At 45.0% G+C, this 14947-nt stretch overlaps 1 protein-coding gene across 1 annotated transcript; it reads left to right on the top strand.

Annotated features, from left to right (window-relative positions):
* The first annotated feature begins 4201 nt into the window (after positions 1-4201).
* Positions 4202-5158, top strand: LOC110580238 (olfactory receptor 2B11). Its single transcript, XM_021689897.1, has one exon. The coding sequence runs from the start codon at positions 4202-4204 to the stop codon at positions 5156-5158; it is 957 nt and encodes a 318-aa protein (XP_021545572.1).
* The last annotated feature ends 9789 nt before the right edge of the window (positions 5159-14947 follow it).

Genomic DNA, 14947 nt, shown 5'->3' with positions numbered 1-14947 from the left:
AGAACAAAGGTAGGCAGTAGCCTGTGTGGGGGGGAGCAGGTGTCTGCAAGAGGGGTGTTGAACAAAATAATCATGCTGTAAAACAGGACAGTTGACACTTTGATGGCGGGGGTCTCCTGGGTCAGGGGTTAGGACATCTATGGGGAGGTAACTTCCTTCTGGATAAACCAGCAACAGGAGACTTAAATAGCTGTCCCCATGGAGTCATAGTGGGGTGCTGACCTGCGTGAAAAGCATGTTCCTAATCTTCATGGACTTCTTGGTTTTCCCAGAGTTACTGAAGGAGGACATGAAATGGCACGTGCGTGGTTCCTGGTATACAAATGGAGATGTGATGGGTGTTCACTCAGTGCTGGTTTACTTCCCTTCCTCTCATACTGCTTGTTACGAAATACTTGCATAATCTCTATGATTAAGGCATTTTGAGGAAGTACACTTCAGCCCCCTTGTGGGGATATGTGGGTATCAATGATCCCTCCAAGCCCTTTGTACATGGGAGCTTGCAGGGAACGATCCAGTGAGCCATCAGTGAGGATGGTTTGAAAGAAGCAGAAGCTGAGCTGTCCTGTGTGACATGAAACAGCATTCGTGGCAGGAGGACTCAGGGTAGGCAAAGGACTAGTGCAGGAAGAGCAAGGCCTGGGGACAGACGGGCCGGTGACTGCGCACACGGACCTGGTGGAGGACAGTTAGCAGAAAATGCAGAGGCTGTGCCTTCAGACTCCTCCTTGCTGTGGCAGCTCACTTCCTGAGTGTCGTCTTATGGGAACTGCCACCCAAGAGTACACATGCCATGGGGACAGGACTGGAAACTCAAGCAAACCCTGAGAGAAGTGCTTTTGCTGTGTGTGATGAAGGGAAATGTCCCCAAGACTCAATACCCTTGTTCTGACCTTGACAGCTAAATGGGACCTTCACTGGCTTATCTGAGTGGTGGAAATTTTAGACTGAATTTTAGATTGAAGAAAGAGATCTTGGACTAATAGGGCAATAAAACCCCGTATACAAATGGTATACATTCCCGCAGCTCATAAGTTTATTCCTAGATGTCCTTTCCTGTTTGTTGGAGTAGGGAACATGTTCTGCTGATTTCCAAGAGGAACTCTTGGTAATAAAAATATATGACAGTAGGAGATTTATCTACACATGTGCATTTATCTATGGGTTATATGTCATACATAGAATGATACAGATCACAGGGTTTTGTCAATATGTTCAAAATCTCCCTGGTCTACCAGTAGGTGTGGCGTGAATCCTGTCATTGACATATCTCATGGCGGCTGCTAAGACAGAGAGATGGGACAGTGGTCAGAAGAAATGGCAGGGCATTCAGTGTTAGAAGAATACAACCCTACTCTTGCCACACAACTGTTTAAGGACATGGTTGTTTCGTTTTTAGGTGATTGGAACACTTAAAGGTATTTCTGCTCTTAAGACCTGAGTCTTAGAAAGACGACTCCATTGGCAACGTGAGTAGCGGGTTAGATAAGAGGGGTCCAGATGGTGGTTCTGGCCAAGGACAACAGGCGCAGGGAGACAGATAGCGTGTGCTCTGACATTAGGCTAGTGAAGCCGATAGGATGTCACTGATGAACTATGACCAATGAGGACTGTTATCAGAAATAACACTCTGAGTCAGGGTAACTGATGCAGAGGCAGCCAGGAATAGGAAGGAAGGTGCTGGACTGAATTTGGAGGAACAGCCGACAGGGTAAATTTGGGATGCTCCAGTGAACAGTGTCAAAAAGGGGATTAGACGTCAGGGAAGAAATGACAGCTAGAGACCCAGGTCTGGAAGGACTCTGCTGGAGTGTGACTGTGGCAGATGTGGAAATCGCTGTGTTTATCCTGGGAAGCAAGGCAGTGCCCCCGGGGAACACCTCTATCTGGGTGATAGGAAGGGGTAAGGAGGTCAAGGGAGTTCAGAGGCTGGATCCGAAGCAGTTCCAAAGTGGACAGAGTGTGACCACAAGGCATCCGATGCAGAGTGAGAAAGGTCAGGTTGAGCTGGTGTCCAGCTCTGCAGTCCACCAGTGTGTGTTTGTGTGTGTGCGCACGCATGCATGCACGCCGGGTATACTGAACTGGAAATCTCAGTGTCTCCTCTTCAATCCCCTCCCCCTTTTCTCCTGGGTGACATTATTCTCCTGTTTCTGTCATTCTCTTCTGTCTCAGTGATAGCACACGCTATCTGTCTCCCTGCGTCTGTTGTCCTTGGCCAGAACCACCATCTGGACCCCTCTTATCTAACCCGCTCTTCTTTCTTTTGTTCCTGCTCTTTCAAAAGCAAAGTACTAAAGAGAATAATGGTTAAGAGCAAGAGCTTAGCTTTTGGTCTTGGCTTTACCATGTGCTGCTATGTAAGTAGTAGTCTACAGTAGACCAGTCATCTTCCCCAAGCCACTCTGCCCAACAGCAAAATGCGGGTAGAAACATCCCCCTTACTGAGTCATGAAAGCACTAAGTAATCCCAGCATCTGGCTCACAGGGAGTGTTTCATAATTTGCATTCCTTATTAAGTGTGACCCATACCTACCCTCTACCTTTCTTAGTTCCTCCATCCTTGTATATCTTTCCTCACTATCCCTGCAACATTTCCCTTTCTTGTCCAGTGTAGACTCTGAGAAGAAACTTTGGAATCAGAAACCTAAGAAAGGGAAATGGTGTGATTACTTTTCACCTTGAAAGTTGGACAAGCCCGATTTTGCCCCTCCCAGCTCACTGAATCGAAAATGTGTCCTGAGCTCCCATTAGAGATAAAATAACTGCATTCTCTAAGAGTCACCCAAGAAGTAGTTTCCAAAGAACAGTGGGAAGAAGTGTAACAACTGGGCGTTCCACAAGAATATTGGAAAGAGTATGTAGTTTTGAAACAACAGAGAAAATAGTTTGCACTTAGGTATCCATTGAACCCCCAGAGTTGGAGCTGTTTTCAAGTAATACCAGGGTTCTTAAGAATGCAGGACTTGGAGGGGAGGACAACACTTGTTTATTGCCACAGCACTGAGTAGATCTCCATGACGTTATAGTTTATGCATAAAGCACCAAATGAGGAGCTAAGAACGAATCCTCCATAAATTACCTGCACACAGGATTTAATTTCTTCTCAGCCTCTCATGCATTCTATCATCGCCATCATGAACTTGAGGATTTGTGGTCCTGGGAAGAGAGTAGGAGGTGGGGGCTGATGGACCTCAGTGGAAGAGACCCATGAATCAGCAGGTGGCCACCCAGTTGCTTTCTAGAAGCTGCAGAGTCCAAAAATCAAATCAGCTGTGTTTTCTGATTGCAAGAGGAAACAGCTGCTTGGCAACAAAATTGTGGAGGAAACCTAGATGTCACTCAAACAGCCCGATAAATGTTAGCTCTAGAGGCAATCTGATCCTTCAGAGAAAACTCCAGGGGCTGTGGTTCTTACACATTCCAGATCTTTCTCCCGATGCTCAAAACCCTATGTCCTGGGATCTTATTAGGTGCCATGACCAAATCAACAGCCAAAGTGACTTAGCTCCTTCACGCCAGGGTCTCAGAGGATCTTGGATTGTACTTTTTTTTTTTACTTCAAAGTGCATGATAGTGCTGCCTGTGTGTGAACGGCCCTAGGAGAGAGACCAGCATGTGCAGATAAGCCAGAGAGCACCTCTTCATGGTGACAGAGCCAGATGTAAGCCTTAGCAGGTGAGTCGAGTGTGCTTCTAACTTGCTTGATGCCGTTTCTCACCTCCCTCCTACAATCACTTCCAAAAGGCAAAGCCAGAAAGCCAAAGAAAGTGGTCAATTCCCTGCCAGTGAGTGTGTAGAGAGAAATCAAACATTGTAACAGTGATGGGGCATAAAGCAGACTTTGACCAAACCAGAAGAAAATTCTTATTTATTTTTGATATGCTTTCACAAACATCAAGCTGCTCTATCAACCCCAGAACTTTGCAAGTATTTTCTCCCCACGTGGCAGATGCAGAAATCAAAGTTCAGAAAGATTAAATGGCATAGGCAAGGTCACAGAGTAGGAGGCAGAGCAAAACACATGGGCAGCTACTCTGCCTCCTGGTTCTGACTCCCCCATATCTCGGGGTCTCCACGGAGGTAAGACAGGATGCAACTCTTTGGGAAAGCTCAGGCACAGCCATGAGGAAGCCAACTAATTCTTGTTCTCAGGTTTCATTCACTTGGACTCATCACAGGCTCCAGAGAATGCCTCAGCATGAGAGGTGACAACCAGAGCTTCCTGGGGGATCCCCCTAAGGAATTCATCCTTCTAGGTGTTTCTGACAGGCCATGGCTGGAACTCCCCCTCTTTGTGGTCCTCCTGGTATCCTACATTCTGGCCATGTTGGGGAACATTGCCATCATCCTGGTGTGCCGGCTGGATCCCCAGCTCCACAGCCCCATGTACATCTTTCTCGGCCACCTCTCCTTCCTGGACTTCTGCTACACCACCACCACAGTCCCACAGATGCTGGTCAACATGGGCAGCTCCAGGAAGACCATCAGCTACGGTGGCTGCACAGTGCAGTATGCCATTTTCCACTGGCTGGGGTGCACTGAGTGCATCGTCTTGGCTGCCATGGCCCTGGACCGCTACGTGGCCATCTGTGAGCCCCTCCGGTATGCCGTGATCATGCGCCTCCCTCTCGGCCAGCAGCTCGTGGCTGTGGCCTGGCTCAGTGGCTTTGGCAGCTCCCTAGTTCAGGTGGTGCTGACAGTGCAGTTGCGTTTCTGCGGGCGGCAGGTGCTAAACAACTTCTTCTGTGAGGTGCCAGCCATGATCAAGCTGTCGTGTGCAGACACCGCCGTGAACGATGCCACGCTGGCTGTGCTGGTGGCCTTCTTTGTGCTGGTGCCCCTAACGCTCATCCTTCTCTCCTACGGCTTCATTGCCCGCGCGGTGCTCAGGATCCAGTCCTCCAGGGGAAGGCACAAAGCCTTTGGGACCTGTTCCTCCCACCTTGTGGTAGTCTCCCTCTTCTACCTGCCTGCCATCTACATGTACCTGCAGCCCCCTTCCAGCTACTCCCAAGAGCAGGGCAAGTTTATCTCCCTCTTCTATTCCATAATCACCCCCACCCTCAACCCCTTCATCTACACCCTGAGGAATAAGGATGTGAGGGGAGCTCTGAGGAGACTCCTGTCAAGGACCTGGAGGTTCTGCAGGAGATGAGGCTCTGAGACGTGTCAGTCTCCATGGGTGACAGAAGCCTGGGCGAGCGTGTTGTGTGCTGAAGGGGTCGATGCCTTTTGTGTTTTGAGAGATTCGAGAGCCCCCCAAGTCCCCATCCCAACGTTTCACCTTCTGTGTGGTCATGGTACCTAAAACCCCACCTCTCCCAATAGCTTTTGTTCTCAGGGGCCGTATGTCTTTAGGAGTCGTTTAAACAGAATTGGTGTTCAATAAGTATTTGTCAAATTACATCATTTCTACTTTCCTAATTCTTGCCCTGTTTCATCTTCCTATTTTTCCTTATTTTTCTCCCATTTGTCTCTTTCCAATCTTCCCTCTTCCATTTTCATTAGTCCTAAGGATACATAATGTGAAACTGAATCATAATCTGATATTACTTGTAATAAATTTATGTTTGTCTCCATATATTTATTTTTTTATTTTTTGTTTATATTTTTTATTTAAGTTCAATTATTAACATACAGTGTATTATTGGTTTCAGAGGTACTGGCCTGTGATCCATCAGCCTTATATAATATCCAGAGCTCATTACATCACATGCCGTCCTCAATACCCATCACCCAGTTACCCCCTCCCCTCGGGCAGCCCTCAGTTTGTTTCCTATGATTAAGAGTCTCTTATGGTTTGTCTCCCTCTCTGATTTCTTCGTTTTATTTTTTCCTCTTTTCCCCTATGATCCTCTGTTTTGATTCTTGTTTTGGTTTTTTTTTTAAAGATTTTTATTTATTTGACAGAGAGAGACACGGCGAGAGAGGGAACACAAGCAGGGGGAGTGGGAGAGGGAGAAGCAGGCTTCCCGCGGAGCAGGGAGCCCGATGCGGGGCTCCATCCCAGGACCCTGGGATCATGACCTGAGCCGAAAGCAGACGCTTAACGACTGAGCCACCCAGGCACCCCGATCCTCTGTTTTGATTCTTAAATTCCTCATATCAGTGAGATCATATGATAATTGTCTTTCTCTGATTGACTTATTTCACTTAGCATAATACCTTCTAGTTCCATCCATGTCGTTGCAATGGCAAGACTTCATTTTTTTTTTGATGGTTGCATAATATTCCCTTGTATATATGAACCACATCTTTATCTATTCATCTCTTGAAGTGCATCTCGACTCTTTCCACAGTTTGGCTACTGCAGACATTGCTGCTATGAACGCTGGGGTGCATATGGCCCTTCTTTTCCCTACATCTGTATCTTTGGGGTAAGTGCCCAGCAGTGCAATTGCTGGGTCATAGGGTAGCTCTATTTTTAACATCTTGAGGAACCTCCACACTGTTTTCCAAAGTGGCTGCACCAGCTTGCATTCCCACCAACGGTGTAGGAGGGTTCCCCTTTCTCCACAACCTCTCCTACATCTGTTGTTCCCTGAGTGGTTAATTTTAGCCATTCTGACTGGTGTGAGGTTGTCTCCATATATTTAAATTCCATAAATTTTATGTAACTTTTTAAAAAAATTCCAAAAATGAATGGAATTACTTTCTTCTTCCTGTGACTTTAGGTGATGCTTTTTTTTCCTGAAGTTTGAGTTTCTTCTATAAGAAGTTTCCCCTCCATTGTCTAGAAATAAGCATATTTATTATGGATGCATAAGACTCTATATTAGATTTATGGGTACAAACCAAAACAGCATAATATCTAAAAAAAAAATGCTCTAGTTGAGAATACAAGATATAAATACAATCAAAGTTAAGGACACTAACAGTTTAAATAACAAGTTCAAGGTCATCATAACAGCTAACATTTGTAGAAGGCTTCCAAGATGTACCAGATTAAGTGTATTTATGTATGCTATCTTGTTTAAAATAACCCCATGATGTAAACACTTTTATATTTTTCCATTGTCATAGAAGAATTGGATTATTGGAGAAGTAACTTGGCTGTGGTTGCTCTAATAACTGATGGAAGTGAGACCACTACTAATTCCCTACTGGCTGTCTCTTTAATAGAGCAGAGTCATGATACTAGCTAGCACTCTGTGTTTTTCACTTTTGTCATGTTTTTATTTATTTCTATTTAATTTATTCATTTTTATCCTGCTGCCATACATATCCCAGATACTAACATGACCTAGCAGAGAAAAATCAATATAATAATAATAATGACAATAACAACAAGAAACGTGTGACAGTTAGGACGAAAGGAAAATTGAAGAAGTCTTCCTGACAGTAAAGGCAAAGAGAAAGTATATATCACAAAGCTATAGCATTTGATTTAAGAAATGTGGAAGAACCATGACTATTCCCATTTCCACGACCACAAAGACTTTCCCCTGGGCTGCCCTTCCCAGGTAATAGCTAAAAGCCCATTAGAGCTACCTTAGTGACATGCATAATGATGCATAAGAGCTTTTTCTCCTGCCTTTTCCTAATGGCTCAGGTCCAAGACATAATTCAACGAGAGCAGTACAGCATGGACACAAAGAAGTCAGTCCATACGTACAGCTACATACTGATCCGACCTAATGTTACACACGTTGGAGAGGACTGAGGACTGTATTTCTCGAAACAGATGTGCCAGATTAAAGATGATCCTAAAGCGTCCTATTAGAATGAGGTAAAAGTGATATTTTAGACCTTCCAAGGCAAGATCATAGGAAATCTGTCAGCATGCAGCTAAATACAGTCTGTCTGGGTCTGTGAGTCACCAGGTGAAAGGCTGACTGCCCTACGGTAGCCGTGCTGGGGAGACGGTGGGCGGATTCTATCACCTGCTCTCTTACCAACTTCCAGCCACTCTGCCACACTGAGTGGAGCTCTCCGGGCCCCTCCTGCCCACCAGTTCGATACCACCCAGTGACCTCGGTAGACACAGCACAGAGCTGAAGATCCTCCCAGGGGAGCCCTGGTCAAATTCCCAACCCACAAAATGGTGAGGTGTAATAAAGTGGTTGTTACCCCAAGACACTGAGTTTTGGGGATGGTTTCGCAGGGAGCTAGAACACTGGGGACCCCTAGAATATCCTACATCAGAGTTACATAAAATCACAAGGTAAACACGAGGAGTTTTCCAGAAGCATCGATATTATTCGACGCTCGAGAAGATAGTTAAATAATTGAACTGATAATTAAATGAAAGCATGCTTCCATTACAATAAACTGACAGAATAGATAGGAAAACGTAGGTAAATGTTTATCACAAAACCCAAGACTTCAAATATTTTGAGTGCTTTAGTGCACTGTTCTATATTATGGTAAGGTTCCTGAAATTCACTTTTCTCTGCTTTTCTGAGCACTTTGTGGAAAACTATGGGAAACACTCATGAAGAAAACAGGATAGGGTGTGTGCTTTTCAGGTACTTTTCCAAAAGTATCACTTTGCCAGGAAAGCTTTGGAAATCTGTGGGTCTGTACTGAGAATGTAGTGAGACTCTTTTTTTTTTTTTTTGAGGGGGGGTCAAATTAATTTTATTATGGTCCAAGATGAATTGCCACCAGTGCAACATCCTATTGCTATACATTCAAAAAAAAATTCACACACTAAACAAAATCTCAGTTGACGAATGGAAATGAATGATTGAAAAGTCTTCAGGAACCTCACACACACACGATGTGGCTCGCTGAGATTGCCTATCACGTAGTATTTAGATATAAAAAGGCTCCTGCGAGTTTGTTAAATGGGAAGACTACCAGACAATCACTCAGCTGCAGTGCCTGCGGGAGGCGTTGCCCACAGGGCAAGCCAGTGGAGGGCTGAGACACGCCACCTTCGCATCCACAACGGGTTTAGTCTTCACGCCTGGGCTGAACCCCACGGCTGCTGCGTTTCCACCTGTAGTAACTTATAGTAACTTAGACTTTGTGCAGCAATGATAACAGAAAGCCTTTTTTATTCTTTAAGAGGAATAGACTCGACTACCTTTGGCAAATTCCATACCCGTCTGACATGTTTAAAATTGTGTTTCCAACTCAAAGAATTGAGCAGCTCCTGATAAATACTTATCACAGATCTCTTAAGAGAGATCTAAAATTGGCATTACCTTGAAGACATTTCTAGGATATTTAAAATGTTTTTTTAATAATGTCAAAAAGAAAAAAAAATGGGAAAATGTTTAATATTGCTTAAAATAATTGTAATGTTATATTTACCACTTGCACAAATTCCTAATTCTATTGGCTAATAGTTGTCCAGCCTCATCATCCACACCAGACTTCGTGTCACTGAGCTTAAGCCACAAAAAAAAATGAGAATAAGCAGGAAAAAGTTTCCATCAGTAGAGGGCACTGTTTTAGCAAAGCACAAAAGCCTAGAATCTTTCCCTTGTGTTTAAATTACTCTTGCAAGAAAGGTAGCATTCTTGGAATAACTTAACTATTTCACTGCACCACTTACTGCTTTCAGTACAAAACCTTTTAAATTGTTTCTTGTGATAACTAGATGCATGATCACTAGAGATGATGTGATAACTGGTTAAAACTCAAGCCAAGATCTTTAACAGTCATTTATTGGATGCTCTCGTCAAAATGGGGCCTGGTATCCACCTTCTCAAGGTATCCAACCTGAGTAGACAGCTCTTCAGTTCAACAAAAAAGAAAGCCAAGATCTTCCTCAGGAAAACTCGATAATAATACTCTAAAAATTTCACTGACGCCCACAGAGGATCTGCCTTTGGTCAATAAAGGTTTCTCGCATGCTAAATACAGGATTTGTAAAAGATTCAGGTAGCTGATTAACCAGATTGTCTTGTTATAGAGTCATTAGTCACTGGGACATGTATGGAAAAGAGAATGGCATTTACTCTAGGCTTTCTTGGCACCTCTTTCTGGCATTAATTATTTAGCAGAGACGAAGGTCTAATTACGCCACTCCCAGTTCATGATAAAGAACAAAATCAAGTGTACCAATGTTTTTCTTGAAGAATTACTACTATCTTTCATGTTTCCCCCATTAACAATCATCAGATTTTTTAAAAAGATTTATTTATTTATTCCAAGGAGAGAGAGAGAATGAGGGGAGGGGCAGAGGGAGAAGGAGAAAGAACCCAAAGCAGACTGTGTGCCGAGCGCAGAGCCTGACATGGAGCTTGATCCCACGACCCTGAGATCGTGACCTGAGCCGAAACCGAGAGTCAGACCCTTAACTGACTGAGCCACCCAGGTGCCCCAATCATCAGATGTCTTTTAAAATCATATGATCAGTTAAGTACACAGATTTGACCATATCTTTCTTTCTTCTCTTTATCTATCATTGAAGTGTAATTAACATAGTGTTATGTTAGCCTCAGTTGTTCAATATCGTGATTCAACGATTCTATACGTTTCTCAGTGTTCATCTGGCAAGTGTCCTCTTAATCCCCTTCACCTACTTCACCCATCCCCCCACCCCCCTCCCCTCTGGTGACCATCAGTTTGGTCTCTAGAGTTAAGGGTCTGTTTCTTGGTTTGTCTCTCTCTCTCTCTCTTTTTTCTCCCTTCACTCATTTGTTTTGCTTCTTAGATTCCATATATGGAGTGAAATCATATGGTATTTGTCTTTCTTTGACTGACGATTTCACTTAGCATAATACCCTCTGGGTCCATTCTTGTTGTTACGAATTGATCTCATTCTTGTTCATGGCTGATATTAATTTAAAAAGATACACGCACCCTTATGTTTATTGCAGCTTTATTTACAACGGCCAAGACACGAAAGCAACCCAGTGTCCATCCATAGATGAATGGACAAAGATGTGCTATATATATATATATATATATTCATCATCTTCTTCCTTTTAACCTCCAATCCCCACTAGTAGACAAAGCCTTCCTTGACAAACTAAAATTAACTGTCAGAATTTCTCCTGGTTCCGTTTCCTTACTCCCAGCTTCTGAAACCTCACTTACTCATCTCTTGACACACACACACACGATTCTCAAATTTATTTTTTTTACACCCATGCCCTATACTAAGTAATACTGTGCCAGCTATGAAACCACCCTTTTGACAGCAAGTTGATCCCTCTGTCCTCCTCTTTGTGATGCCAAGTTGGGACATGGAGAGCAAAATGATTTTGCCCATCAGCGGCTTTCTGGAAACATGTCTCATGGGAAGCTCTCCAGTCAGTCTGCCAGGCTGGAAGGGAGAGAAGTTCTCCGTTTGGCTTCCCTTTGTCCCTCGAGGCTTCCTCAGCAAGGCTGCCTCACCCTAGGGGCAGAAGCTGACTCCACTCTGCACACCTGCAAGGCCAGCCTTTCACACCAACAGCAGCCCAGCGGCGCTCCCGTCTCAGAGGCTGGGGCTCCGCTACATGGGACCCTCCTCCAAACACCCACATTTGCTGAAGTCATTCCCCCCGTAAAACCTTTGTGTTGTGCTTCTCTTTTCAGATAGCCAACGCTTGATTCCCCACAATCTTTATATTAAATTCCCTCAGTTAAAACGATTGGTCTAGGGGCGCCTGGGTGGCTCAGTCGGTTAAGCGACTGCCTTCGGCTCAGGTCATGATCCTGGAGTCCCTGGATCGAGTCCCGCATCGGGCTGCCTGCTCGGCAGGGGGTCTGCTTCTCCCTCTGACCCTCACCCCTCTCATGCTCTCTCTCTCATTCTCTCTCTCAAATAAATAAATAAAATCTTTAAAAAAAAAAAGATTGGTCTAGTTTCTGTCACAGGGCTGTGTTCTGACTGATACGCCTGTTTATGACTAAAACGCTGATATCACTGCTCCAAATTACGGAAAGGTATGACTCGTACCTGACAACTCCTTAGTTAGAATACGCAGCACAGTTTCTGGAGCAGAAAGATGCTTAATGAAGGTGAGTTCACAGTCGTAGAGACATTCTTGTACTCCAGGCATCAATGCTAATAATTCCTAAAATGAGGCTTACGTGTCTGTTAAGGTAATTCTTAATATAACTAAACAACAAATCACAAAGTTGAAAAACAGACACTTTTTGCCCAAAACGAACTTTTCTATCCTGGGAGGTTGGGTTCCAGAGACCCCATTCCAAACCAAGTCCCCTAATCCACTGAGAACGTTGCCCACTAGAAGGGAAGCTGAAATTGAGCCTTTAACCCATGACCCTATTTCTGACATTTACCCCTCAAAGATAATGAGAGGAGAAAGAGATAAAACTAGACCTCATTGTATCCCAGGCAGCGTTCTGAATGCAATAGTAGCCCTTTTAAATCTCAAAGTATGAAAACGAGACAGATATAAACATTGCCTGCATTTTTGCACAAAAAGGAAAGTGGAGTGATTTGTGCATGGTCACAAGGTGAGTGAAGTGTTTAGGACCCTACATGCTTCTGACCAATCATTCACCCCCAGTCAGGTGTCCAACAACCCAATCCAGTGTAGACACAAGCCGTGCAGTTACCACAGAACCCATGGATGGAAGGGTCTCAGTCCCACAGGACCTTCCCCCACTTGAGAGGCCAGCCACAAGCCTCAGGGGTCACCTACAATTTTAAGTGATTTAGCTTTAAATTCTGGGTTTCCCGGAGCCCATCCTTCAGGTTCAGTGATTTGTAGAACTCGTTGAAAAGCGTTATGCTTGTGATGACCATTTTATTATAAAGGATACAACTCAGAAACAGCCGAATGGGAGAGATGCACAGGGCAAGGTCAGCTTTGGGGTGGGGGACGCAGAGCTTCCAGGCCCTGTCCCTTCCCAGTACCTCAGTGCTGGCACTCTGCCAAGCCTTGGTGTCGAGCGTTCGTTTGGGGGATTTATTACACAGGCACGGTTGATTAACTCGTTGACAATGTGACCGGCCCAGTCTCCATCCCCCATCCCCTCCTCAAAAGAAGGTGGGGGGTTGGAGCTCAAAGTCCTAAACCCATGTTTGGTCTTTCTGGCGGGGCCAGGCCCTCCCTGGAAACTGTGCAAGGACCCACCATAAGTTACATTAGCAGAAATCCAGGTCTGGCTGAAAGGGGCCTTTTATGAACAACAGAAGACACTCCTATCACTCAGGAAATCTGAAGGGTTTTTGACGCTCTGTGCCAAGCACTAGGGACAAAGATCAAATATATGCATTTTTTCTTATACCACAGACACTGACTACAGAAGCCTCCTCTCACCCATGACAATATCTTGAAGTAAAGAGAATCAGAAGGCATGAGAGGGGGCAAATCCATCCACAGGGGGAGGTGAAGAGCATCCCCTGTGGGATCCAAGCTATAGGAGCCTGGAGCATGAAGCTGCAGGTGCAGTGAGACAGAGGGGAAAGACACACTGCCATGCTCACACACCAGGCATGAGGCTCCCGTGAGCAGCATGTCACCATGTTTCTGCTGAGGAAAGGCTCAACACTTCAGCTGAAGGGCTTGGAGTAAATCGTAGGAGCTCAAAGTTCTCCAAGAAAACAGTCCCTTAGAGACAGGAGCACCCCTTGTTGGCAGGGGTTCCCAGCAGTCTCTGGCTCCACCCCAACAATCCAGAAGACCCCAGAGCCTTGGTTTCTTCCATCCTGGTGCTCATCTCCCAGTGGGCACAGACTGGAAGGAAATCTGTAATCCAGACTGTACTGTTTACAGACAACCCTGTGCTGTTCCCAATTCTTAGTGATGTTCTTCCCTTGTTGGAAGTATAAGTCACGGACATAGTGTAAGCTTCAAACACTCTCTGGGAGATACCATGGACTCAAAGGGGCCCGCGGCAGAGGAGAAAGACCCAGCTCTGTTCCCAAAGGTGATGTGGCAATCCTCCGGCACCAGCCCAGAAGCAGTGTTTTAAACACGAGCTTTACGTGGAAGGACAATGGAGCAAGCTGCCACCCCTGCTGCTTTCATTAGAGCAAGAAGACAGAGAGCGCGGCCAGGCGTGGCCACATGGGACCCATTCTCAGGGCAGGCCCTGGATGTGTGCAGTGCCCCGCTGCAGTCTGGGACCAAACCACCCCATGTCTGAGCAGAACACTGCCCTGACTTCATGCAGACCCCTGGTCTCCTTTACCTCCACCTGCTCGTCCTATGTCCTACAATTCTACCTCCAGTCACCCAGGAAATCGGCCACTTTCTCAACCTTCATTTAGTGTCCTTGACCTATTTGCACCAATATCACCAGGGTATTTTTTCTGGTTTTCTAGAGGTAGAATTAGCATATAGCATCCATTGTATAATTTTAAGGTATACCATGTAATCATTTGATATATGAGTATATTTCAAAATGATTACAGTAAGATTAGTTAATATCCAGCACCACACTTAGTTACAATTTTTTCCCTGGGGTGAGCACTTTTAATTCGTCTCTTCTCATGACTTTCAAATATGCAGTGGGGTCTTGTGAACTACAGTCATCATGCTGAACATTCCATCCCCCGTGCTTACAATCAATCACTGGACGCTTGCACCTGCCACCAAGAGGATTTAGTGGTTGCGGCATTACGGAAGTTGTAACATCTGGTAAGGAAACTCTCCTAGGCTCTTTTTCTCCCTTACAAGTGTGTCTACCTGAATTATTTCACAGCATATACATACATGAGAACATCAGGTTGTACACCATACATATACACAATGTGTGTCAATCATTCCTCGGTAAAGCTTCTCCCACCATGCCTTGCACCACCTTTGATTAGTTTTCTTTCCAATTGTTCTTAGCATCTGTTGCTCCCCACAGAATGTTCTGTGTTGGTGGAGACTTCTTCTTTGGTCCCAGTGCCCTGCACTTACAAATTCTTGTCTGAATGAATGAATGAAGAGTCTGGCCAGTCATGTTCCAGAGGCAGGATGGAAGACACACTGCCAACTAGGACTCAGATCATGGCTTCCTCATTTGTGAAACGTGCTGGCCATGATAGTCACCCACAGGCTAATCCTGATTCATGCTGGGGATGATCGTCATCCACAGG

The sequence above is a fragment of the Neomonachus schauinslandi genome, chromosome 7 (genome assembly GCF_002201575.2).
Source record: "Neomonachus schauinslandi chromosome 7, ASM220157v2, whole genome shotgun sequence".
Lineage (NCBI taxonomy): Eukaryota > Metazoa > Chordata > Mammalia > Carnivora > Phocidae > Neomonachus > Neomonachus schauinslandi.
Note: the sequence above shows the minus strand (reverse complement) of the source record. Positions and strands in the feature narration are given on the sequence as shown.